This window comes from Athene noctua, chromosome 13 (assembly GCF_965140245.1).
Source record: "Athene noctua chromosome 13, bAthNoc1.hap1.1, whole genome shotgun sequence".
Taxonomy (NCBI): Eukaryota; Metazoa; Chordata; class Aves; order Strigiformes; family Strigidae; genus Athene; species Athene noctua.
Window position 1 is genome coordinate 19470291 of NC_134049.1, and position 26491 is coordinate 19496781.

General features: G+C 39.1%; 1 protein-coding gene across 1 annotated transcript; it reads right to left on the reverse strand.

The window, feature by feature from the left end:
• CA12 (carbonic anhydrase 12) lies at positions 1-26016 on the reverse strand. The gene is made up of 10 exons (XM_074917186.1): positions 25800-26016; positions 22530-22550; positions 15878-16057; positions 13192-13334; positions 12217-12312; positions 10706-10769; positions 10088-10245; positions 8892-9018; positions 2587-2671; positions 1-1577 (listed from the first exon to the last, which is right to left on the reverse strand). Exons 1-10 carry the CDS (start codon positions 25888-25890, stop codon positions 1493-1495), a joined length of 1050 nt encoding a protein of 349 aa, XP_074773287.1. The 5' UTR covers positions 25891-26016; the 3' UTR covers positions 1-1492.
• Between the last annotated feature and the right edge of the window lie 475 nt (positions 26017-26491).

The following is a 26491-nucleotide window of genomic DNA, read 5'->3' on the forward strand; positions in this document are numbered from 1 at the left end:
AGTAAGATCAAACATTTCAACAAGATGATCTTTATGTGCTTGTTTATGCAAGATAAAAATGCTGGCAAATGTAGTGCACTTAGTTGTAAGATTATGCTCCTAAATTTCATGTACAGTAAGTATTAATAAGTTATTTCTCCCTTCACTCAAAAGCTTTTGACATCAAATGGTTTTCTTGGGGGTGGAAGGGGAAGAATCTAAACCAAGTATGCATCTGCCATCTTTAAAGGAGAAAACATATACAATAACAACTTAGTTATTTAAAATCACAAATGTGGCTACTGAATGTAAAATGGATCTAAGTGTAATGTTGAGATTGGAATTTCCTTAGGAGTGTTTAGCAGCATTCAGACTTGAAGTTATTTTGGGTATATGCATGTGTCAGTCACTTCCTGCTTGTATACTGAAGTACAAGCATTTCAGACCCTCACTGTACATGTCAAATTCAAGAGGAATTCAGCATACATCTGCGGCTAGGCTGGCTAAACCCTATCCTTTCTGAAGTCAATGACTTTTCACAGAGTCTTCAGTGGAAACAGTTACGTTTATGCTTCTCACTTTCAAAAATGCGTAATGAGACTTTTCCAGAGTAGCTTATGAGATTTTTAAAAAAGATAATATTGATTATTTTTAATAATTACATTACTAAATTCAGATAACTAAATCAGTGAAACCATCTAGGCTATAATTGCAGTTGTAATAAACACTGTAAAATTAATCAAGATTTCATTATTACATGTCAAGTTGCTTAAAAGCAGCAACAACTGCATTATCTCCACATCATTCATACACACACTATAATTAAGAACAGGATAATAAGTCAAGATGCTTCTTTAATTCCAATGACAGACAGAGGCTGACCTCTGTAACAGATTTGTGAGGTTGTGTAATAAATGGAAAGTGAGCTGTTCCTCTAGCAGTAGTGTTTTTTTTCAGCACTGAGTTTCTGGGTTTGAACCTCATTAACAATCCATGTGGCTTTCATTGTGTTTACACTTGTCTTCTCATATTTGTGTTACAAAGCCGCTGGTGAATGTACCAGGATCATCTGCTGTGATTTAAAAAACCATATCCACTGAATAACCTAGTTCAAATTCTGATCTCTGAATCATATTCAGATTCTCATCTGCCTAGATTTAGCAGGGAAGAGTGCTTGTAGCTTGATGGGTGTCTTCAGATTTGAATACCGGTGGGAAAATCTGTGCTAAACAAATCATAAAATGGGAGTTTAGGATTAAATGCAAAATCAGTTAAAAGACCCAGACTCAGTAAGCAGCAAACATGAGAAGAATGTGGTGAGGAATTTAGCTCAGGAGTATTCACTGATCATATCTCCCTGGAAGACAAGAGAATGAGGGCTGCAGAAAACTTTTGGCTGGTACATTTTTAGAACACTGGAGGTTTATCATGAGCCAAGAACGAGATGTGTTCCACCAATGCAAAATGAATCAGTGCTAGGAATGAAAAGGGACTTTTGTAACAGAGCAGGGCATCAAAGTTTGGAGATGTCATCTTCCTCCTTGCACATGCCTGATTTGTAGATGACTCCTCTGTTGTCTTTGCCTCCCTTTTTGCAGCTAAAATAAAACAAATGAATTAAACAATTGTAATTCCAATGAAGGAAAAGCACCATTGGTTACTTAAAATGGTCCATTATGCAAGCATGAGATTATTTTTCTCTGTACCAGGTCAAATGTCGCAGTGGTTTATTGTTACAAATATTTCAGGAGAACGCATTCTGTGTGGCAGAGTCAATGCTGATGGCAAAGGGATCAGGCTGTAGAAACGTTTGTAATCTTAGTCTTTTTTAAAGAATTTGGCTTTGGTGGCAAACAGTCTGGCTAAATGATCCCTTGTCAATACAGATTTCTTCTTCCTATATAATGTGACCTTTGGGAGTTTTTTTTTTTTCTAAAACTCCATTCCCCTCTTGTTTCACTTACTGTTCTAGGAAAAAATGAAAGGATTTGAAAAGTAATTATGAGCAGCAACGTTAGCAAAAAACCAAGACTGGCAATTGAGAAAGAGAAAAACTGGGCAGGTCTGTTACTGACCCAGTTTGCTTGTCCCACTTAGTCTGGAAAGGGAGTATCATTTCCTAACTGCTTGTGGGAGCAGTCAGTACTTAGAGTGGAAGGTGCTTTTGTGTTCTCCCTGGTACTCACATACAATTCCCTGTTTCCTGTCCTTATATCTTTCAAGGGTTTACATAAGTGCTGTTCCAGGAATAATTATTTTGTGGAAAAACAACCTGATATGGTTGCTTTTCACAAAAACCAATCATTCCTACAATGGCAGAATGGTGGCCACTGTGGCACAAAGGTGCAGCAAGTAGAGACCTTTTAGCCATAGCAACATACTTTGTCAATAAAATAGAATTACTTTGGAGTATATGATACAGGAGAACTGATGTCTACAGTGATAAAAACAAATTAAAGCTTGTAGGAAGAGATGGTATCTTATGAAAGTTTAAACATTACCACTGTAAAAGATGTGCAAGGTTTGGGATGCATAAGCCCTCCTTTGTGTCAGAAGAGAAATTTGCTTTGACTTCTTTTCCTGTGATGTGACAGCTGGACATCTTACCTTTTCCTCTTCAGTAGCCAGAAGGCTACTGCAAGAATGATGAGAACTCCCAGAACGCAGGCTATCACGACAGAAACAACAAAACCTAGGAAAAGAGGGAGGGCATACAAAATAGTTCATTCCATTTACTTGAGACAAGAAGGTTAGTCTCCAACCTGTCATAGCATTTGCATTCTGCCTCCTCAACTTTCCAACAGCCTGCTCATACCAATTGGCAATTATGAAATTGATAACTTTGCATATGTATGCTGGAAGGTCCTTACCACACAACTGGATCGACAGTTTACAACCCTGTGACTTTAGACACCTGCTTAAGTCACAAAGCCAGCGTGCTGGCACAGATGTAACAGATCAGAAACTCTTTGGATTTCAGTGTTTCAGAGAGCCTAAGCAAAACGGAGGAACTAAATACAGGCAACTAGAGATGTTCAATTTCATGCCTTTGCTTTTTCAAGGCAGAAGAACACTGCCAAATGTGGACAGCTGAAGAGGGATATGCTTTGCTGTTGAGAAAATTGCTTAAAAGGCATCTAAGAAGGTAAGAATGAAATCAGGATTTGAAGAACTGAGTGATCACGTTTGGATTGACATGTTAAGCATTATTATTACAATGCCATCTTTGATAATGAACTTTATTATATATTTTTGGCAATTAAAGTATATTTATTTTTGCCTTCCCAAAGATTCTGAAGGTGAGCGCTCTTTTCTTAACTGCATTTTCCCAATTCATTTACACACTTTTTTAATATTTTATCAAATGACTGTTTCTCTCCAAGCAACATCAGAACCCTTTCAGAGTGAAGCTGACAGGTTTCATGTATTCCATCCAAATATTTTCTCTTATTAAATCAGCTGATCAGCTGTTGAGAAAACAGAAATGTAAAACTTGGAGTTTAATCTTATCCCATTTAATCCATTAGATGCTTTATTAATTTTAAGTCCATGGCATTGAAGAAAACCTGTATTTTAAAAAAGGGGAGTTTTGTTATAGTAAAGGTGCATCAAATAAACAACAAAATATAACACCAAATAGATAATTGCAGAAAAAGAACTTGTAGTTTGAAGAGGAAGAGTAGGGGGTATTTCTGTTTGATACGACCTTCCAAAATTTAGTTAGATAGTATTTCAGCATGGTGCTATAATCAAAACTAGACACCAGTTCCCATTTAACTTGTGGGCAGTGGAATGTTTGAACATCATAATAAATTTCAGCTACATGTATGTGAAACAGATTTTATAGGAATAGATTACTGACAGGCAAAACACATATTGTATATTATATTATTGCTGAATAATACTTTAAGATTATAGACATTTTGAAATGTAGTACTTGTTAATAGTGACTATGAATTTAGATTTTAATTATTAGCAACAAAATGTGGATGACGGAACACTTCAGTCATCCGTATTTTTGATGCAAATCACAGCTCAGTAGCCCCATCTTGTGGTGTCTATGCTCAGGTGAAGATGGAAGCCCTCAGTCTTGACACTGAAAAGGCAGAAAAGTTGCTTTGAAAACCTGCTTTAGTGGGGTCCTAGAGAGTGCACAACAGGCTTGTTTACACAGATTTTTGCGGTTGCCTGGCCCAAGCCATGATTCTGTGTATGGCCTCTCCTTCCCTTCTTAATAAGTGTGATCTGGTCCTACCTGTGGTACAGCTGCCTGCATCAGGCTGGGTGCTTGCAGCCAGCAACCAGGTGCACTTTAATTGTGCTTTGACAGGAACCTTTTTTTTTTTTTTTTTTTTTTTTTCCCTCTTGAGGTGAGGGGCTGCACCTGTGACCGAGCCTTTGTGACCGTAGTAGGTGGAATGTGAGATTACAGGGGTGATAAATATCTTTTTTGAAATGGGTAGAACATTTTTGTATGGTTCACTGATAGAGTCAATGAGCTTTTGTAATTAAATGTACTTAGACTGAATGGGGTTTCTATTAAAGTAGCACAGAGCAATGCCTTTTGTAGCCATAGAGACCAGTTCCTGGGTGAGAACAGCAGGATGGGCAGTAACCCATACAATTCAACTCTACTAAGTCATGCCAACTTTAAAGATACATTGAAAATGCTTTTATAGCCGGTGTCACCTCTGCATGGGAGCCAAATAATGTGGCTTAGCAAAGGGAGAGCCAAATGTTATTCTTGGGTTTGGCACTGGTTCACAGCAACAATTTTGAGAAAGTCACATCTGGGTCAAATTTTCCCCCATAGATGGAAATAATAATGCTTACACTATTTCTGTGAAGTGTTTAGAGATTTCTGGATGAAAAGCAGAGTATCTGATTTACAGATACTGGGATCATGGATTGTAACTCTCTACCTTTTACTTTCAAGTGTGATTTACAGAGAATGTAGTGAGGTGCTGAAAGGTCAGCTTAAGAAACAGATGGAAAACTGCATTTCTCATTTCTGACTGACCAGTCTAACTCAGAAAATTGCTGGTTCATAGATGCAGTTAGCAATCAGCCACGTCCACGAGGTATTGAATCTTGATGAACTGAGAGGGTAGAAAAAGCAAAATTGGATCTCTAGGATTCCACGGTGAACCAGTCTTAAACATAAGGTAGCTGCTCACTCTAGAACTTCTATTATTTCAGTAAGTGTTTCTGCAGTGCACGGATTTAAGAAAGACGCTGCAGAGGAAGCCTTACAGTCTCAGAAACTTGGCAGCTGTATTGCAAATCCTGATTCTGCCATTTATAATCATTTTACATAATCCAACTTGAGCAGAAATTTGAAGGGGATTACTAAAATAGCCATTCTGGACCCAGCTCATTCTCTAGTTAGCAGCTAGTGTTTGAGATTGGAGGTTTGGGCAGAGAGTTTTAACCTTCTTCCTGGTCATGTAAGAATGTCATGGGGTGAGGGTTATTTCTAGTTGGCCAGTCCACAAAAGCAGAAAAAGGACTGACATAGTCTAGTTCGTTCTTTTTCACTATTTTACCCATCTTTTAGTTTACTCAGAATATTGTTTGTACAACTAATACCAGTTTGTATATTAATCATGGGGCTATTAAGGATTGTTGATTATTTGGTAAACTTGTAATTTTCTTAAATATTTTGGTCAGAATCTAGCAACAAGAGAACTACCAGTATAATTCTGATTTTAAAATGAGATTAAATTGAGGCAGTGTTCTATAACCATTATTCTCTGTAAGTGGTGGCATATGGACCTGGTAAGAGGCATGAAGATAGAATAGAATGTTATGACTTGGCTTTATAATATAGTATACAACAAGAAATCAAGGAACAGAACCAGCAAAATCCCAAGTGTGACTTGTGTATGCCCTGCATATCAGTTGTATATAGTCATAGAAACAACTTATGTCTAATGCAGAGTCATATTACAGTCAAGAAACAAGGTTTCCGCTTGTTAGCAACATAATACAAACAAATCAGTTCACTGATAAATTGATAGGGTGGTTGTTCTGTTGCTTATTTTCAGCTCAGAAGCTGTAAAATTAAGGTTATTGCAGAGCACTACAGAGAACTACATGTGAGCAGAGATTGGAGAGACTCTTCATCACGCATAGCAGAAAGGTAATAATGATCTTACAGGAAGGGAAAAAATCTTAATTTTTGTTAACACGTGAGCTGATGCAGACTGATGCAAAATTTTGGTAGCCAAGGGTACTCAGTATTTTGATTTAGTCAGACCTTGAAGCTGGGCCCCAAACTATAAATGAATTAAAATACAAAAAGAAACAATTGATCAGAGTAACTTCTCTCAGCAGTAATTCAGGAGCAGAAACAGTAGCTTTAAGTAGAAGAAAGATATAACTAAGACTTAAATATTTAGCTATCTGTTGCTAGTAATGCGAAAGATGATAAGATACCTTTGTCAGCAAATAAGCAAGGGGCAAATTGAAAAAAGACAATGAAAGCAGAAAAATGCTGTAGCTGCTTGAATGGAAAGAACTACTGTGGATGCTTCCAGTGCTTTGCACTGTAGTCTCAACAGTCTTGGGGACCTTTTTTTGAGGTATGTGGAATGGATGCATTCCTAGCTTCCAGAATGAAGATGGGAGATGAAAACTACTTAGCTGTTTTTGGGGAAAGTCACTTTCCTAGGCCTTTACAAACTGGAAGCTGTGTACAGACAGGAAGGTCATTGAAAACCTGAGCACCTTTCAAGATACTCAGAAGTACAAAGTCATCTAGTGATGGCTTTACTCATTGGGTGTAACACCTTCAGCTCCTTATATGTTAAACAAAAGGGTATGTTGTGCAGTTTCTCTGCACCTCAAAATTGGGAAGCATCCCATCTTTGAAATCACTGCCCCTGCTTCTGTGCTGCAAGTTAAAATAGTTGTTTTTCTAGTCAGTAGCTTTCTGCTGAGTGTACAGAAATGAGAACCTGTGATGGTTTGGATGCCTGAACTGCACTGAAAACTCTGTATTGCCTTTAGCATTGTAGCCTGCCCTTCTTTATACACCTGCTCCCTAAGACTTCTCCTGAGGATCCACTATGCTAACTGCAGATAGAATGGTTAATAAAATAAAAGTTAGGGGATGCAGCAGTTAGGGAGATGTAGCCTTTGTCATTGGAGCTCTGGAGATTATGAAATGTAGAGATTTAATGCGGAGCTGGAGAGTAGGAAGTAATGAATTGTGGTTCAAGCCATATGGTGAGTCATCTTGGAACTGTTAAATATTTTTTACTCCAGGTAAAATAGAGAAATGAAGGCCTAAATCATTATAACTCGATGAGAGAAATGTGCTTAATTAGCAAGGAGAGTAGTATCAACGTACTTATTTAAATAATTACTAAGTTATGTGCAGTAATTCCAGAGAAGGCACTCAAAAGAAACTTGATGATAGAATTACGTTGCTCTTATGGGAGGCTTTAGAAAGATTTTTAAATGTTTCCGTGAGAATTGAAATGGTCCCCAGCCACAGAATGACTTCTGAAATTGTCTGCGGGTTTTATCTCAAAGATGGAATTTTGCTTCAAAAAGGGGCTGAATGAGGCTGATGCTTTGCACTGCTCTGGTTGGGAATTTTGACACAGCTAATCTCACAAAGAGACCAGACAGCTTTTGGTAGCAAATCTAAATAATCTCTAATTTCAGAGAAGTGTTTTGTCTAAGATTTGTTTTGGCTGATCTCGATTTTCACTTTTCTCCTTTATAGCTTTATTTTAGAAAAGATACATTATGAAAGGGACTGTCTGCAAAGGGTAATGGCAAGAACAGCTACTGCAGTATTCCTGCAGGGAGAACTGTTCCCTGCAGTGGCTATTGTGTGAAATTTCCCAATATAGACAACTCCTGTGTTTTCCATTCTTTCATCTGAACACAGCGAAGAAACTAGCAGGCAAAACTGAAATGATGTGCTAACATGTTTTATTAATTTGAAAGTTACTGCTTAGCCAGTCTTTTTTATGAAGTCTGTTTTTATTTTTAAAAATCTTTTCCTCTCAATTTCAAATAGGATAGTGGCTTGCCTAGATTCATCTGCCTTCAGTGTCTGTGCCAGTTTCACAACTGCCTAAGAGTATTTGTTTGCAAGACAACACAGAAATTGGAACAATACGTTTTGCACAAACAGCATACTCAAATGTCTTACTGAGGGGCACAACTAAGCTTCTCATAAGTACAAGTTTTTGTACAGCTCCCACCCCCCAAAACCTATGCATTGTCATTGTGTAACTCCGCATAATTAAGCTTTTAAAACAGTTCTTCCTTATGAGGTGGCAATTTTTGGTTTTCATTTGTAACACTGGATCATACAATCCAGTGTTCTGAATAATTTTTATTTGTCATGTTTGAATTTCTCAAGGACCTCTTCTGTTTCTGTGTAATTTCCCCAAACCAAGTCTCCCTGAAACACAAAGTTGGGATTCCCTTTAAGTGTGTGGTCTGCATAAAAACAATCCTGATACTGCTGAGAACCAGCAAATGTCACTGTTGAGACAAGGCCAACTCAAGTATTTGTGCTGACTGAAACAGCTCAGCACAGCGGAGAACTGTTTAGTGTTTGGAGCAACAACAAATATTTCTGCTAAGCATGACAAGGCCAAACATATCTTCCTTCATCTCCTTGCCTTTGATCAGAAGGTTTGCAGGGCTTGCCTGATACACATTGTGAATAAAAGACTTCTTATATACTCTTTGAATACCTTATTCTCGTACAGTTGCCCATGCAACAGTGAAGTAAGAGAAGAAAAGGGAACAAAGTGAACTGTGAGAAAATGAGATTGCTGTATTTATGTAGTGGTACAGTGCAACAGGACTGCCACTTCAGTGTTTCCAGTTTACACAAATCACTGTGCCCTGTTTCTTTGCGTAGAAGCATTCATACAACTCACCTTCACGGAAGGAGATAAAAACCAGTCTTTCATGAAATTCCTGAACATTTCGGAAGTTATCGACCATTTCCAAGGGTTCTGGGTCATCACTCTCTGTGCAGTACATGGCTGTTTCCAGTGCCAGTAACTACAAAGGGAAGCACTCTGTTCAGCTCCCAGAATACAGAAAAAGCAGTGACAGTTGTATGATCACTGAGACCACATTTGAAATCAAAGGGGTAGTCAAAGGGAAGAGGATACATTAATAAATTCTTGCATGGCCTGTGAGCCCAAATACTGAATAATGTGTAAACAGTGTGACATCTCCAAACCCATACCTGTATTTTGGTTACATCCTGATAAAATTAATCCTGCTTAGTAATTATCTGCCAGGATGACTGGGTGGAAGGAAGCATGGTGGCCCTCTGCAGCATGTTCTCCCTAGCACACTCCAACTCCTAAGCAGTACTAAGAGCTACTTTATGAAATAACTCTCTACTTTGGTAAAAGCATAATCTGGCAAAGCAGACAAAGTTAAGAATTGACTTTCATAACAAGAAACATACAATAATTCGGTCAGAGATTTTGATAATAACATTTTTCCCCTGTGTTTAGAATTAGGTGACTCAGAAAAGAGTGATTGGGAGTTTATAGTCTATGTAACTGTCCACCTAAGAACAAAAAAAGTTAATTAGGTGAGCACAAAAACCAGAAGTTAGCAAGGAGCCAGGGGATTCAAGAGTGACAAATAACACACCACATGCTTTTTAGAAACTTCATTTCTACCCAACCTGTCATACTTAAATCAGTCAGGATCAAAATAGCACTAAAATACTTAGTAAATAGGGTTCAGACATGAAGCCTGAACAAAAATGATCTGGAATTGGCTCATGGAAAGACTCAAAGCAAGGAGTAAGTACATAGTGAAACCAGAATTTAATCTCACTTGACTATGACTTCTCAAGCTGATAGTATACCAATTGCTGTGCCTGTGTCTGACCTTTATTTATTCTGGTCAAAAGAAAATGTGCTAACTAAAAACAGAATAGGATACTGATTTCTGTCAGTTTTGTGCTGTTGTTCACACTTAAAGGATTTTAGGAATGGTCATCTTTCAGTTTTACAGGAATGTAAGAGAAATCCAGGAAGTGAGAATATGCGTTTACTGTTCTTTAGCAGACTCCAATCAGGAAAACACGTGCTGTATTTTAACTTGCCTGCTCTTGTGAAATTTTAACGGGGTGTCGGAAAACTGTCCAGAGAACACTAGGGTAGCAAGGAGGAGTTGTCAGGGATCCTTCATAGCGATAATACTCATCCAGTCTGTCAGGAAGCAGTTCTTGAATATTGAAACCAGGAACGTGGACCATCTGATCTAAAATAGGGGATTCGTGTTAAATGCTGCATCATTACTAAACAGGTAGTGTACTAGTGAAGTGAATTTGCTTTTCCGTAAGTAAGGTATTTCAGTTATATCACTAGGAAAAGAAAAATACATTTTAACAGAGATGATCCCAGTTTAATAAGTAATACAGCTTTTTAGGTTTCCTGCGTAAAAATCTTGTCTTAGATACCAAATTAGAATTCTGTAAGACAAACTGTGGCCATATTAACCAAAAAACCACCATGTGCAGTAAATAAGGCCCAGTCAGAAACACGTGGTGCATGCTAGCCATCAACTCTTCACAGAAATGCACTGCCATTTATAAGTCTTTCACGGTTTGTGAGAGGTTTGCCTGGGATTTCTGGACTCTCTTCAGCCAGTTCAATCCCTCTCAGGGAGACATCTGACACTCTTAGCCATTATCAATCCAGTGCGTCTTATAGCCACTCACCCTTGTATTTCACATTCCGGAAGTGCCTGAAGATCTTTTCATAGGATGGGTTGAATGGTCCAATCTGTAATGAACGGACTATTAACAGCTGAACAAATCACCACAGTCTGAATATAAGTCTTTGCTTCTGCACACAGCAGACAGCACTGTTTGATGGTCTCTGTCATAAGGCAAGTGTCTCTACTGTCCAGATATTTATATACTAGAACAGCATAAATACTCTTTTTACTCAGAAACCCGATAATGCTTACTCACTCCAGAGCTATTAGGGCTGCTTTGTCATAATGCTGTCGTAATAACTGCAGTGTAGACCTCTTGTGTGCACTTTGAAGACCCTATTGCCCTTGCCTGTTCAGCATGCTGTGCAAATTAAGAGAAGCCATTTCCTCTGAGAACATTGCAGGGGTAAGTTCTCAACAGGCAGCCTTCTCAGACCATCTGTTGGTTTCTAGTCAAAGTTTTCCACCCACAAACATTTTTTTGGTCTGCTGCTCCTCACAGTCCAGGAAGATAAAGAATGACACTACTGGGTACTGCAGGGCCACTGGCAAGGGCTATAACTCAGCTATCAAACAAGACTCTGTTTTTCAACTGCTACCAGCAGATTTTCAGTCTAATAGTCAATATCTTTTTTTATTAATTCTTTAGAGTTGGTGCTTAGCAACTCCTCTGACAAGCAGACATAGTAAACTGGTGTACTTAGGTCAACTGTAATAGCCACCAGCTGTCTGAAAAGTTTTTCAAAGATCTAATCTCCATTGTGCCCATATTTGATTTTTAAACACCATTGCTTAGAAATAACCAGAACCCCAGGATTATTCCCTATCATAATATACCACACTTTGGCACTTCTCATGGCTGCAACTTCCAAATGAACTGAAATCTAACACGAAATTATTGTCAGAGTCTTCAGAGCTGCTAGGAAGTGAGTTTGGATATTAGGGAGAATTAGAGCTTTGTCTGCTAACTAGAACATTTTCACTTTCATGATGAAAATGTGAAAACCTGGATGTTTTCAGGACTTTTTGTGCTGCAGAAAATCCTCACGTTTAAAAAATTGTCTTTATAGTTAACTTATTAAGGAGTTTTAATCCTAATTACATCCAGTGGCCAAAGACAGGGTTGGGGCTGCCTTTGCCTCTCTGCTGTGTCAAAACTCCTTCATGCTACATAGGCAGTTCTGAGCAAGTGAGCTTGAAATTCACTGTTTGTTGTTGGATAAACTCTACCAATCATTAGTTTGTAAACGAATGCAAAAATGGATTTAACACAGCTGAAGTTAATTTACTGAAAAACATGAGGAAATATTCAGAATTCCTCTTTTCTTAAAATTTGTTTCCGCTTATGTATGTGTTGCTGGAATCTGGCCCTTTTTTTGCAAAAGATAAAAGGAAGAACTTTTATTCAGCCACAGCAACATTAAATAATCTAGGTAACTTTATATGTTAAAGGTCTCTGACTTAACGATTGAAACCATATTCTAACCCAGAAAACCCCATTCTGCATCCTACCTCAAGAAGAATAGCCAAAACCGCCAGTCCATCCGCTTTGTCCATTGCTGCTGTTACGTCTGGATATTTCTCAGAATTATAATGTACAATATGTAGCTGTAAAGAAGGAGATACTGTGTTATGGTAATGTCTGGGGCATGCCACCTTTCTGTTTGGCAGGTAAAAAGAACCAGTGCAGCCATCTCAGGCTAAGACAATACAATGGGATCCTTCAGTGATTTCTGGGTGTAGTGGAAGATCTTTTTAGAGAAAAGCAAAAGGTCCTGGAATTCCTACTCCCAGCCCCACTGTAGCCGAGTTACACCCTCCCTCTATTGCAGGGGGAAAGAGGCTTGATCACTCCAGCTTCGGGGTATCTTGACAGTAATACTAGTAACTTTTTTCTGAAAAAGTAACACTTCAGCCTTCTTGGGGCTCTCTGATCTTTAGAAGGCAAAACTTGGTGTTAGATATAACTGGAGAAGAAAGTGCTGTTATGCAAGCAAATTATTCTGACTAATTTCTTTTTTAGTAATTTTGGAGTAAATATCCAGTTGGTACTGCTTTTCAAAATCTATTCCTGAACCTATAATTTAGGATTAGAAAAGATAACAGTTCTTCACTGGATAGAAGAAGGCAAGTAAGTTAAACAAAAGAGCGAAGTCATGCAGCTAAAAGATATAACTGGTTTACAGAGAAGAACCAAGGTGTCAGATATCTAGCAATTTGCTTGAAATTACTCAAGTGACTCAGTGTCAGCATTGAGTTTAGAACCTTAATTCTAATTCCTTGACTTGTGACACATTCATGAGAGTACATGGGAGTCCATCCTTTTTGTGGTGCACAATGCATTTTTTTATTACATACCCACATCATAAATACTTGGATTAGAACCTTGCAGTCTTTTACAGTCAGTCATGTACCCAAGATAAAGATTCCAACAATGGGACCTGCCCGGCCTTCTTTGTTTCATTTCCTTATCTGAGCTTGTCTTACCTCTGCTGCAAAATGCTTCCCACTGACTGTGTGCTCTGAGCCTTCTGACTTGTTTCTGTTTCCCCAGTGTAGATGAAGCTGAGATGCAGTGTATTCAAACGGGAGGTTTCTGATGTACATAGTAGGTGACAGATACATTTTCACTGCAAGTAGATGAAGACCAGTTGGGAGCAAGTGGTACCACAGTTTTCAAGCACAGTGCAAATAAAAATACTGTGTCTAAGTATGTTATGTATGGAGCATGAGCAAAGCAGATTCTTAACTTAAATCCATCTCAGTCTGTGGTAGGAGATAAATGCTTTAGTTGTCTTTAACCCTTTACAGGCAATTGAAGAGAATTTAGAATATAACCTTTCTCTGCTTTCTTAAAATACGGAATTGAATGTGGGAATTGTTGCTGATGGAAATCTTTCTTCTCCCTGAAGAATGCAAAATTATTTCAGTCCTGGAAGAAAAACTTAGGCTCATGTGCCTTCTTTCAATCCCCTTATAATGGTTGCAAATATCTTAATAAATTAATATTCTTCATAGTATTTTAAAACTCGTTATATTGAACTCATCTGCTTCTTAATCTTTTAGCATCATACAGCAAAACCAAATAAACTTCCCTCTCTCCCTGCCCCCTCCCTCCCCAAACCCAGAGCATTGATGTGAAGCAGCAAGATAATCACAGACCTTAAGAACTAGCATTTATTCTCTTGACATGCTGCAGGGAGACCTTTGTATGCATTACTCTCCCTTCTGCTCACTAATGCTCTCCAAAATGGAAGACAGGCTGGGTTATTTTTTTTTGTATGGAAATTACAGTAGTAATTCTCAACTCAGCAGAAACGGAGTTGTTCACTTGAGAAGTTTGATACTTCATAATGCGATGGTTTATGTAAAGACCAGAATGATTTATTTGCAATTTATCTTTATTATTTTCTAGGGTGAATACAATTTGTATTCATACAATTTTCTGGAGTGTCCCAGATGTGTTTTGCAGGAGAAATAAGGCTCAAAACCTTAATGAAGGAACAGCTGCAAGCCTATGTGTTTTTATGCTAGTGCTAAAAAGCTTTTTTCTGAGCTCTACTATTTTCAGTCCAGCTGAAGTAGGTAATTTATCTAGATTAGCTGGCCAGTGAAGCACATCAATTATATGTAGAAATAACTGATGCAACAATGCTAAACATCCTACTGATTTCCTCTCTAGCTATAAGAGAAGATAGCAGATGGTGTAATGATCACTCTAACGAAGGCTAATTTTTCAGTACTCAGAGCAATTAAGGCTCATATCTGAATGAAGTTTCGAGTGGGTTCCAAGTCCCCTGCTTTCTAGGAGGGCTTTGACCTTAGAAGTGAATTCCTGTTTTTATTGAGGGTGGGATATATTTTCGTCTTGGCTTTCATTAGGAAGCAGTTGAACTTCTTGTTTTTGGGGCAAGATCTGACAATGTTAGTGACATAGATTCTATGAGGAATTTGCTTTTACTTGTGTGAGTATTATGTGAGGGACAGTCTCTCAGTGTTGTTCTTCTGTCCCCACCTGCTCTCTGGCACCATTAAAGTCCACAGTGACATTTCCTTCTCTGTCTATTGCCTGTCACATCAGCCTGATACATTCAGCTGTGACAGTACAGTCTTTCACTCAGAACCAAGAAAGGCCCTTAGGAAAAGAAGGTTCAGAAGGAGAGAGTGTTCCAGCCATTCCTAGTCTAAAGCAACCTGGGTTTGATGGAGAAATTGATGAAGAGGAAAACCAGGAACCATGCCCTAAGAGGTTGGTCCTTACTGAAGAATGGGCTTATGATGTTCTACAGAGCAGGTTTACACCGCTAAAGTGAGGAAAAAAAGAGATGTTTGCATGTTGGGCATCTTTTAACTGAGCATGCTGGAGAAGAGCAGAGGCATAGGCCATTTTAAAACACAGGTGCTTTTGATGCTTATGCAATAGAGGAGGCTACATAGAAGGAGGCCTTATAACTGTTCTTATTTCTATGTCTTCAAATGTTTCAGGAAGGAACAAAAAATGGTGGGACTAGTTTACTAGTATTGTATAATGTGTCCATTATGTCCTTTATTAGTATTGTATAATGTGTCCATTTATGAGACTGCATCTTCTCTGCTTTTACCGTCTGTAAATTTAGTGATTTAGTACTACAATGGAGGCCATGTTTGTATGCTATTTCTAACCATTTTCTGTCTTTTTATCTATCTGTCTTATTTTACACTAAAGAGGTTTCAACCTTAAGTCAAAGGAACAGAATGGTACTCCCAGCTTTTTTTTTTTTTCCTTCCTCCTCTCCCTCATGTAATTCAGCTGAGCTGCTTTGATTAGGCAGGAATGTTGGAGTCTCATTGCACCCATTTTTTTCCAGTTTATTCTTAAGAGAATCACAAAGTCTGCTTCTGTTTCAAAACACTCCAACCAAAGTAATACAAAAAGCTCAGGTATTAATTCTGACATGCCTCAAGTTTATTTAAAAACCACAGTCCATTCAGCTCACTGCAAATCCATTTGTACTTAGTATATTCCCAAGTTTCCCTAGCCCGTTCTCTAGATGTAAGTATGCTGATGTGAAGGCTTCAGCATCACAGCTTAATTTCATCTGATAATCAAGGTAGTTCACCCATGAAATAAAAAAATCACAAACTTCAACAACTCTTTCCTTCACAATCCCTTGCTGTCATTGAGCTCCCTTACCTGAATGACCATTATTGGTCAATGTAAACTGATCAGTGGAGGGCACATTATAGCCTATGAATTCTAAAGGCAAGAGATTAGAATCATACTGGAGAATATCTTTGTGGAAATCTATTGGCGATTGGAATACTCCTCCACAAAATGGGTATTTCTTTGGCCAAGCCTTCTCTCCATCAGGACCTGCATAAATTAACAAAGAGACACATTTGTCAAGCCGTAGCTGTGTAATTAATATAAAAACTCCCATTTCAGCCTTTACCCCAAATTTGGAAAAGGATCCTTTTCTGAATTTTTAAGACTTTTAAAACTTAATTTCATCTTTCCAGTGTGCATTAGATAGAAAAGGGCCAAATGCCAACAAAAATCTCACATAGAGACACTTTAATGCCCCTTGATTTTTTGACAGTCTCAACTGCTGTTGATGTTACACTCTGGGGAGCTGCAGGCGTGGTAGCTCACCAGGTTGGGCCTGCAGGCAGCAGCACCACAGCCAGCCACAGTGCCTGTGACCCTCTGGTGATGGGTCCTCTCCTCAGAGCCCCCAGGCATGACAAGTAGAGTTTGGATCTGTGACAGTATTTGGATTTTTTTACTGACATGAATTCCTTTTTTTCTATGGAAGTAACAAGCATATGTGCAGTAATGCAACTCTTCAAGCCTTCTGAAGTGCTGAAATAAGTTACTTCATGTTGGCAGAGGAAAGTTTCCGTACTTTTCAGTATACAGAAAGCCAGACCCTCATAAACTTCTCCTTATCACAAAAATTGCCTGTCTCTATCTAGAAATACTGCATAACCCACAGTGAAAAGCTAAATTGCAAAAAAGGGAAGGTGTTATGATAATTTGACCTGCAATAACTTGCCTAAACTGTGGTGAAACTGTTCTTCATCACAGTCTTTTGCCCTAGGTAGGATCTACAAAGAGTAGATAATATCAAAAGGTTTTTAATTGTGCCTTTGAATTAATTACATATTAATAGCTAGCAGCTGTTTGCAAGTTGGATTTAAATACCAGAAGAGGTACTTGTAACTTGTGTTTCTCCTTGACTCTGAAGATTCATGGTGATTCTTTCTAAGGCAGGAAAGTCTTTTGGGATCACCCAGCCTGATCTGTGGAACACAAACCATTGGACCTCCCTGGATTAATTTTTATTTCAATGAGGCCATATCTTTCAGAAGGGAGAAAACATCTACCCTTCCTTTAAGCACTGCAGGTAAAAGATACTTCATTAGTGCCCGATGGATATTTACTCTCTGTGACAGCTTGCTTTGCACTGTGAGTTTGTCTAGCATTAGAACAACAACACTAACATTGTTTAGATAGTGATTGCTTTTAATCCTTTGATTAGAAAGTAAAGAGTCTCCTGCTAGCATGCTTTTGTTCCTCATTGAAGTACTTATAGAGGATATAGTTTCTCACTTCTCTTAAACTACATAGATTGAGTTCCTTGAGTCTTTGGTTAGAAGGCTGCTTTGAAGTCTCTCCAGTATGTTAACATCTTCCATGAATTGTGAATGCCAAAGTCTAATGTTAGATTGGGTCGTTAGTGGCAAAGCAAATTCAGATCTTTTCTGAAGGAAAATTAACAGTTGGGAGAATATTAGATTCCAAGAGAGTTTCCAAGGATATAGATAGTGGAGGTGAATCTGACAAACATAGTGCATGTGACAGAATTGGCAAGTGCATTTCTGGTGCTCAAAGGCAGAGTTATTTCCTTGTTAAAGCTCTTTAAGATTATTCAAGACATAGGTTAGCCCTGGACATTGTTTACAGTGTGGATACTCAGACTCAATCAGTGCTTTTCAGTATAAATAGGCCTTGATGTTGCTGTAACTTTCATCTTTGACTCCAGTTCACTGCCAATCACGTTAATTTTCTTCCACTTAAATCTTCATGGTACTACCTTAAAGTTCTTGAAATTCTTCCTAAAAGCTAATAAATGTTATTCTGACATTACAGAAGACTGTATACTATCCTCTACATCTTTTTTGGCAAATAACAGATCTGGCCAAAAGAGCATAAATTCCATACTATGGGATACACATGCTCAGAATATTTCCCAGGAAAATATATATCAGGAAGTTGTAGTTTCTTGAGGCTGAAACTTGATGTGCAAGACAATGACGCTAAAATTTAATGCTTTTCAGGGAGGTAAGACTAAAGCAGTGGCAGAAAAATTGGTGAGAAGCCTTTATTGTAAAAAGACTTCAGTAGTTTTAAAAGGTTTGGGGCTTCTGTGCACTGATAAGATAGCGAGTTTGCAAGAAGACTCTAATATATTACATATCATAGGCATGACTTGATCATTAAATAGGTGATTTTAAATTGATGCATAAAATAGAAGTCTAATCACAGCCAATGATAACCATGTCATGAAGTACCACTCACTTACTTGTTCAGTACTATGTTTGGGTGAATTGAATGCCCTTAAGAGTTGGCAACAGTGTGTGGGAATTTCCACACCAACATCAGCAGTTCAGAAGGGAAACTTTTGTCTTTTGAATAAAATGCTGTAGTTACTGCAGTCTTTATGTACCTTGATCTTTACTAGCGGTTATCCTTTCCTTGATGTAAATCTGCAACTCCACTCACAGGCCTCTAAGCTACAGCAGGTTTTGCTTGTTTTCTCACTCCTGCTCAATTAAGAAAAACAACCAAACAAAAAATCTTTTCTGGTACAAAACTATTTTTTTGACAAATTCTGCCACATTCCTAATTTCAGTGCCTCAAAACTCCTGTCTGAAAGAGCTGAGTTCATTGCTGCTTGTGTTTGCATATGTGAAATTTGGATTTCCATGGTAGATAAACCACACAGCTGGAAGGCGTTTCTCAGCTAGCTCTGTTGAAAATGAATGATTGATTGTGAACCAGATTTTCCTTTTTCTGTGCCAGCATATTCAGATAAATTCAGTGGAAATCACATTGTGTTTATAAAGGTTCTGTCTGATCACTACTGAGTAAATAGTATATGGATGTGTTAAGATTGGCCTGTACTAGTCCCAAAAGGTGTTAACATAAGTATTGCAAAAATATCTTAAAGTTAATTTCCTTCTTTTTTGACAACATTTGTGGCAAAGGGAAAGACCCAGGCATCTTGGATGATGTTAACTGCTATGAGGATCCTGTCAGGACTCTGTCAGCAGAGCAGCAATTGTCCCATGGGCCTGTCCTACCCACCCAACACTACCTGTTCAGCTGTTGGGAGCAAGCAAATCAAGGTAGGAGCTGCTGGTATGGGTGGAAGTAGGACCCCTCGTGCTGCCACCGCTCCCAGTGCTGCCACAAACGCTCCCAGCTGTAGAGGGTGCAGATTCAGGCTGCTTATATGCAGCTTGTGGGCTGCCTTCTTTTACATGAGTTTCCAGGACCACATTCCCCTACCACGCTGTAAATAACCCTGAGCCTGGCTGTGCCCTCATGGCTATTTTATAAAAGATGCCTGTAAATAAAGTAGTAATTCTTTGGATAGTCTTGCTGCCCAGCTGCACAGTGAGCTGAGCAAAATACTCTCAGCACCATGGCTGCATGTGTCCATCGCATCATCTACTTCAGCAGCTTTGAGCTTTCCATGTATAAGCCTTCAGCCAGCCCCACAGCCCTAGCACTGCTGGGTGATGCAGAGCAGGTTTTCCTTTAGGAACAACAGTGATGTCTGCTCCCAGTACATTGGCTGACTTAAAAAAAGAAGAAAACAGGCCTATGAGACACCAGTGTTACCAATAGACTTTTGCTCTGATGACCAATTAATATTCATGTTGCTTGAACTTCTCACAGGGTACCCAAGTTCTCTTGATCTGAAGTAAACTAATGTAGGAAAATGCATTGGGTCAGTAATGCAGGCAATGTCTGTGGTATTTCTGCAGCCAGGCAGAGCATTCTGCCCTGTTTTCCGCTGGCTGGAAGCTGTATAGCTGCCATTAGCCCAGGGCTGAGTTTGTAGTGAAGGCTGGGACTCCAGGCTCCCTGCCACACTAACGTGCCCACATGGTTTCCATTTTGCTCAGACCACAGGCAGAGCTCAGTCATACCATTCTGTGTACGTATATCCCATATGTGTGTACCTCCCACATGTGTCCAGAGCGAAGCCTGTGAGATAGAGCAATTGCCAAGGGCTGTAGCTGTCCCTGCTACTTCTTTCAAGTGCTGTATTGGAAATTCTGGTCACGTTCTAGTGTGTTCACTAAAGCTGGCATTTCCTAAGGGAATGTGGAGGGGTCTTAGCATAGGTCCTCAGCACCTTACTGAATTGAGGTACAGTATTTGACAACAGTAGAATTTAAGAGTTTGCAAGTTCAGTTAGCCTGATTGTCTGTTAACAGCAGTTGTTGTGTTTACATTGTAGTGTGAAGCTGCCTCCTCACATGCTAAAGCATGTTAATAATTCCATTTGCACTGTTACTTTAAACTTGGCTGTAAAGCTGATGTTCTCCATTGTAGGTGCTTGTCCACTCTCAAGGAGTGATTCTGTTTCTTTGATTTCATTCCGGCCCTCCTACATTACAGAAGCAGAAAGTCAGAATCCAAAGAACTGAAGTCCAGCTCTCCAATTCTACCAGTTCTCTTCTGGGGCAGAGGACTTCAGGCCTGCACCTTTCAGCCACACAGCAACATTGCCAAAAGCTGCGTGCATGTGGTGTCCTGAGCTATGGGGCACGGAAACAGTTCTTTTAGTTCTTTACTTTAAGCACTTTTCTCATGATACACTTCATCTACTTTGTCCATTTTACAGAAGGTGAAGCAGCCCATCAGAGGACACAAAGTGAGCCTGTGTCAGAGGGGGCTGAGTGCTCACGCCCCAGCTTATTGGCCTGTGATGTTTCTTCCAGGAACTTTTTCTCAGGCTTTATATACGAGTAGTGAAATCAGGAAGAACAAATAGCATCTCTGCAGTTTGGCTGAGGAAGAGGCAAATAGAGGAGAGGTTTAGCTTTTATATTTTTTTTGTGTCTAATGCAGTAATTTCCATTATAACCAGGCCAAATGCTCATTTCTTTGGAACACTGCTGAAAAGATAAGGCGCGATCACATCCAGTGTCATCTTGCTTTGCCACCATGCCCTGAGCTGCTAGTGCTATATCAACATTCAGTTTTACATATTGTTGTACGGAACAAATAGAACTCTCATTGACAATCAGCACCCAGATTTCTCCTTCACTCTTAATCTTGTACCTTGACCTCATTTTATCATCAGTCTGTGCTGTGATTATAATGGCTTGACTTTCCCTTCCTGTTGCCTTTATTTTAGTGGAAGGCATTGCAAAGTGTTTGCATAGGCTGCCATTAGGAACCAGGGTCAGTAGGAGAGTATGGAGAGACTCTTTCTGGCTGACTGCAGTCTCTCTAAATTGCCATTTTTCCCTGTGCAGACCAATGTTCTACCTGTGCTTTTTTTCAGGTATATGAAAAGAACTATTCTATACAAGTTCAGTTGCCTCTTTTAATTTTTTGAAGTTGCTTTTATATGTTTTTCTAGATATATCTGAAAATCAGTAGTTGAAAGAAAAAAAAAATCTGGTTTGTGAACCTTCTCTCTGTCCTCTAGGACATGTTAGAAAGCAGACTGCAGTATGGAAGTGCTTAACAGGAATTGATGAAGTTGGACACTGAGGATAACATACCCTGAAATAAACACTGGTACTCAAATTCCCAGAAAGGGAGAACTAACTAATTTAAACAAGCATTACTCTGGAAAGGAGAGCAAAGATGGTAGTAAAGGAAGTCTTGCTTTCCTTGCTACCCAGCAGGGTTATGTTCAGGTGATGGCTGCTGTCAAGGTGGAAAACCCAGGCTTTTGTTATTCAAACTGCGTCAAGCTTTTTTTTCCTAATGGGAATGTGAATTATATGTATGCACACTGGCAGTTAGATTAATACCTATAGAGATGCAGCTGACAGTTTTCCTTTTGCTTATGTGAAGCAAGTCAGGTAAACTGGAGAACAGCCAAACGGAGTAGTTATTAGCAGCAAGTTAAATCTCAGAGGTTCTTTGTGTTGTCTTGGAGCAGCACCAAAGGCTTAAGAAGCAGCATTTTTTGCTGAGATTTCTCAGTACTGCCTACTTCTCTGTGGGCATGTGGCATATAAAACACTAATCTGAACGAGGAAATAACTGGCTAGAGGATTTGATCAATTAAAAGAAAATCTCTAGATAATTCTTCTGCCTGAGCAGTCATCAGATCCTTCTGGGTTAGCAGCTGACTTAGAGGACTAGTGTACAAAACAACACTGCTTTCCTGACTATGATTTATTCTACTTTGTCAGTGCTGGGATTTTCATGGAGCTGAGTCTCCAGTAACACGATACAGGTGACTTGCTGAACTCTGACTCTACTTAAAAATGAAGACCCATGTGGGTAGGGAGAGATATGCTCTTTGCAGAACTAGGCTGAAATGTGCTGCTGGTCTGTGAGGAAATGGAGAGCCTTGGGGAACCTTTGCAGTTGTAGTGCCAGCCTTAGTCTGCAGAAGTTCCTCTCATTATGCAAGGCAATTTAGTAATCAATAACTGTCTCTCAATCACCCAGATATGATGGATGAATAACAGATTTCAAGACAATGGGGCAATTGGTTCTCACCAGAATACATTTGGCATGTTGTCCTTAAAATACAGAAAAAAAGCCACAACTTAGTATTTACAAATTAGTTAGTACTTACCAATATAAGACCATTTTGACCCTGTTTAAAGACAAAGGAAATATTAGTGTGAATATTTGAAACTGATCTTACACTGTAAAGAAACAAATTGCCACTTAAACCCCTGTACTGAATTTTGCAGTACTTTTAGCTGTCTTTCTAGCCCCAGATGTTGAGCAAAACAGACTCTTTCAAAGATTTTGAACCCTTCTCACCCAAATTATAACTAAATTATCCCTGTGATCCTGCCCATAGGGCTTGACTTTCTTGTGGTCACTTAAATCCTGGGGTGAAACTTTTGTCAGTCTTTTTTTTTGGGGGGGGGTGTGGGGGTGTGTGGGGGGGGTGAGGGTGGGGCGGGAATAGCCACAGACTCTGTGTGTCTGATTCTTTTTCTGGTTAGGAAACTATGGAATATAAATGCAGCATTGCTATAATGAACTCCCTCATGCCTAGTTAAGTCTGAAAAACATGAGTGTGTTGCCACTGAGAAATGATGGACAGTCATTTCTGTACAGTGGCTCGGATTTGCCAGCTGAAAAGAGATAGGAATAGATGGACTTTGAGAAAAGGGAGTATGATACATGAACCCATATAACTCAGAGAATCCTGGGAGTTTGAGTGAGTGTTAAAATTATCAATATTCATCCATTGCTTAAGGAACTGAACTTGGGATAGTGTCTCTGCATGTCTTTGGAAATGTCTTGACTTATTAAATATTCTTTTAAATGATTTTTGTTTCTTTAGCCCTGAAACCTACTTACAGTCATTCAGCTTAGTGTCCTGACAGACCTGACCAGTTTTGATTATCAGACTAATGCAGATTTTTGCTCTCTGCAAATTTAATTTTATTTCTGCTTAGAAAACAGTCCTGAATTATGAATCTTGCAAACACTCAGTGTGCCTGTGTGTGCGTGCATGCATGCAGACAAATACTTATCCTCACATGCACATGTCTGCTCAGTACATGATTCTTGGCTTAATTTCTTGTACTCTGAAGTATGGTCACAGATACAGCTCTTCTCCAAAGAATGTTGTGTGAAATATTTGGGATTAATTTGTAGGGATGTGCAAAACAGCTGCACTTAGTTCTTTTGTATTGATATATGCTGGGAACACTAAACTCTCTAATTCCAGTTTGTTAGGACCAGTGTGCTTTGTTCTTTTACACTGGAATTTTCAAAATGAGGTTTGTGTAATCACCCTGGCTGAAGTCCCCAGGTTCTTCACATAGCAGAATTCATGCACTGTCTTAGATTTCAAGATGAGAAACCTTATTCTCCTCTTCCTTTCTCTCTGCAGGGGATTATCGATTATCTCTTACTGAGCTTTTTGGGGGTGATTGTGTCATCTGGTCAGCACATTCTATAGGTAAAACTTGTATGAAGATAGCAACTGACTGTTAAAGGTTTTAGAAATCACCACATCCTCATCTAAGCTGGGTTTGAAGCAATATTGGCTTAACTACAATAGCTACTCTCTGCTCATGCTCGTACTGCCCATTAAAATGTGTACAAAGTCTCAAAACTGTTTTTTGTATTCTAGAACAACCTTAAAACAGTCAGATATTTTAAATATTTTGGGTGTTTATGCCAACTGAAACAAAAATAAATGAAAAATTAAAGTCTTTTGCCAAGTGGAATTTTCCTTAGCCTGTGAGCATTTTGATGATCTGCAATTCACTACCATTATGACTTTACTGATAAGCACAATAATAGTAACAACTGTAGGTAGGGCTGAGGCACATTTAATGCTTATTTCTTCTAACTTAGATCAGGAGATATATAGATGACCAGATGACAGAATCTTCTTGATTTTTGTCTAAATTAATATGTAGAGCTGCAAAAGTGATTTCCTGCCATCCTCAGACTGTGAGCAAGATTGCTATTACCCTTAATCTGCTTGATAATGGAATGAGGATGAGGCAGACTGTCAGAGAGTCTCCCCAGATTTGAAGAGAGTCAATGGAGTGTGATGCGCATCTGGAAGGGAACTGTCAACAGCTTCATACATGTGAGCACTCTCCTGCCTCTTTGTTCATGTTGGGGTGAGTCTGATGCACTGTAACACAGTTACATGCTCATGCATGGTAGAGGAGATTCCTAGAGCCAGTGTATCTGTGTTTCACTGATCAATATCCAGCAAATGAATATGTTTCCAATGTCACTCGGGAGCTGGGAAAGTGGGAATGGTTTTAGTTGTGATAATCTTCCTTAGTTGTGTCTCTGATTTGGGAAGATGTCAGAGGTAGGCAGATGCTGTAGCTTTTGCCATTTCTGGGTACTGGGTGCCTAAGATAGGAAATCTTCAGTATTCCCTTCAGGACGTATCATAAGACCTATCTTTTTGACACATCCTTGCACTTCCAAACCTTCTGTTCTGTCAGAGAAAGCACCAGGAAAGCACCAAGCTTTGTTCTGTTATTCTGGAGAGCACCAAGCTTTAGGAACCTCTGCCCTTCAGGTGGGAGATTCTGCTAGAGAATATAGCCATTTTTCAGAGGTTATATGCCCAAAATAAGAAGGTGACCTTAAAAGTTTGAATTCCATCCCTTATGTAGCTCATGTGGAAAAAAAGAAAAAAAAAAAAAAAAAAAAAGAAAGTAAAATGCTTGTCTTGGCAGAGCTTCATAAGAAGCCAACAGCTATATGGATTATGATTGAACCTTCAAGATTTTCATCCCATGAATATACGTGCTGAGCAAGATCTCTCACACAACCCTTTACAGTGATTCTCCCTCATATCTTATAATCACACTAGGTGGGTTATAATTAGTTGAATGGATGAAAATTGACTATAATCAGCTTGAATAGATGAACATTAACTCCTAAAAGGAGAGTGAGGAGCACTGACTTCCTGAAACTAGTCCTGTTTAAATATAAGAGAATGAGGTCTAGTATATGGGGTGCTTCACAAGGATTGCATTCTTTTCCTCTGGTTTAGAAATAAAAAGGGCAGAGGGAAAGGTGTGATGCTTCCACTAACTCTGAGAAGGGCCAGTCTCTGCTTCATTCTGTGAGAAACAAAAAGATCACAAAGCAAGGCATACGGAGCATGCAAGAAGTCTGTAACACAAACTACATCAGACAAATCTCTTTTTCATGTATATATCAGAATACCTATTCTGAGAATTGAAATAAGGATACTAACTCCAAACAACTGCAGACTGCAACAATATACAACTTTGAACATGCTGTTGAAATAGTAATAATTAAAAGATGCCCGTTTTCTGCATACATTAGCTGCCCTAAGTTACAAGTGACAATAAAATAGAAAGCTGAAAGACTTTACCATTCAACGGCGCTTGCACCGAGAGCTGTATCTTTAGGAAGAAAATAAGCACAGTAGCAACTGTGACTATACTGAAGCTCTTGGCTGACATCTCAAGGAAAGACTTAAAATACTCCTGACAGTTCACAGGTTTCTCTGTACTCTGAAGAAACTCCCTTGTAGATATGTGGCAAATAGCAGAATGCACACATACAAAGCTTCTGCTAATGAGTTATGGCCCTTCTCTCTCCTTGTCTCTCTCTTTCCTTTTAGGGCTGCTTTTTATAAAGCTCCTGAGACTCAACCCAAAACAAATGATGTAATCAGACCTGCCTCTAGGTCACAGCACCCTCAGAAAACTGATCATACCCTTCATTACCTCAGTTTTAGTGAGCTGCACAGAGGGCAAGCTCAGCACTTAGAGGGTAAATTTAAATGTGGAACTTCAGAAATTATTTAGCAGAGACACAAATGCTTAAAAAAGCTGTCCTCTTATGGGCCATACCACAGTAGAGTTTTTCTAGCCCATTTCAGAGTGTCTCCCTCAACTCCCATTTTTGGATCAGTGTGATTTAGCATAATGGACCACTGTGAGGACTGGAGGGAGAAGTGAGGCTTGTGTGTGGGACTGTTAATAACTCAGAGGGACCATGGACACTTCCCACAAAAACCGTCCAACTTCTCAGGGAGGGATTTTTTTCTAAGCTGAAAGC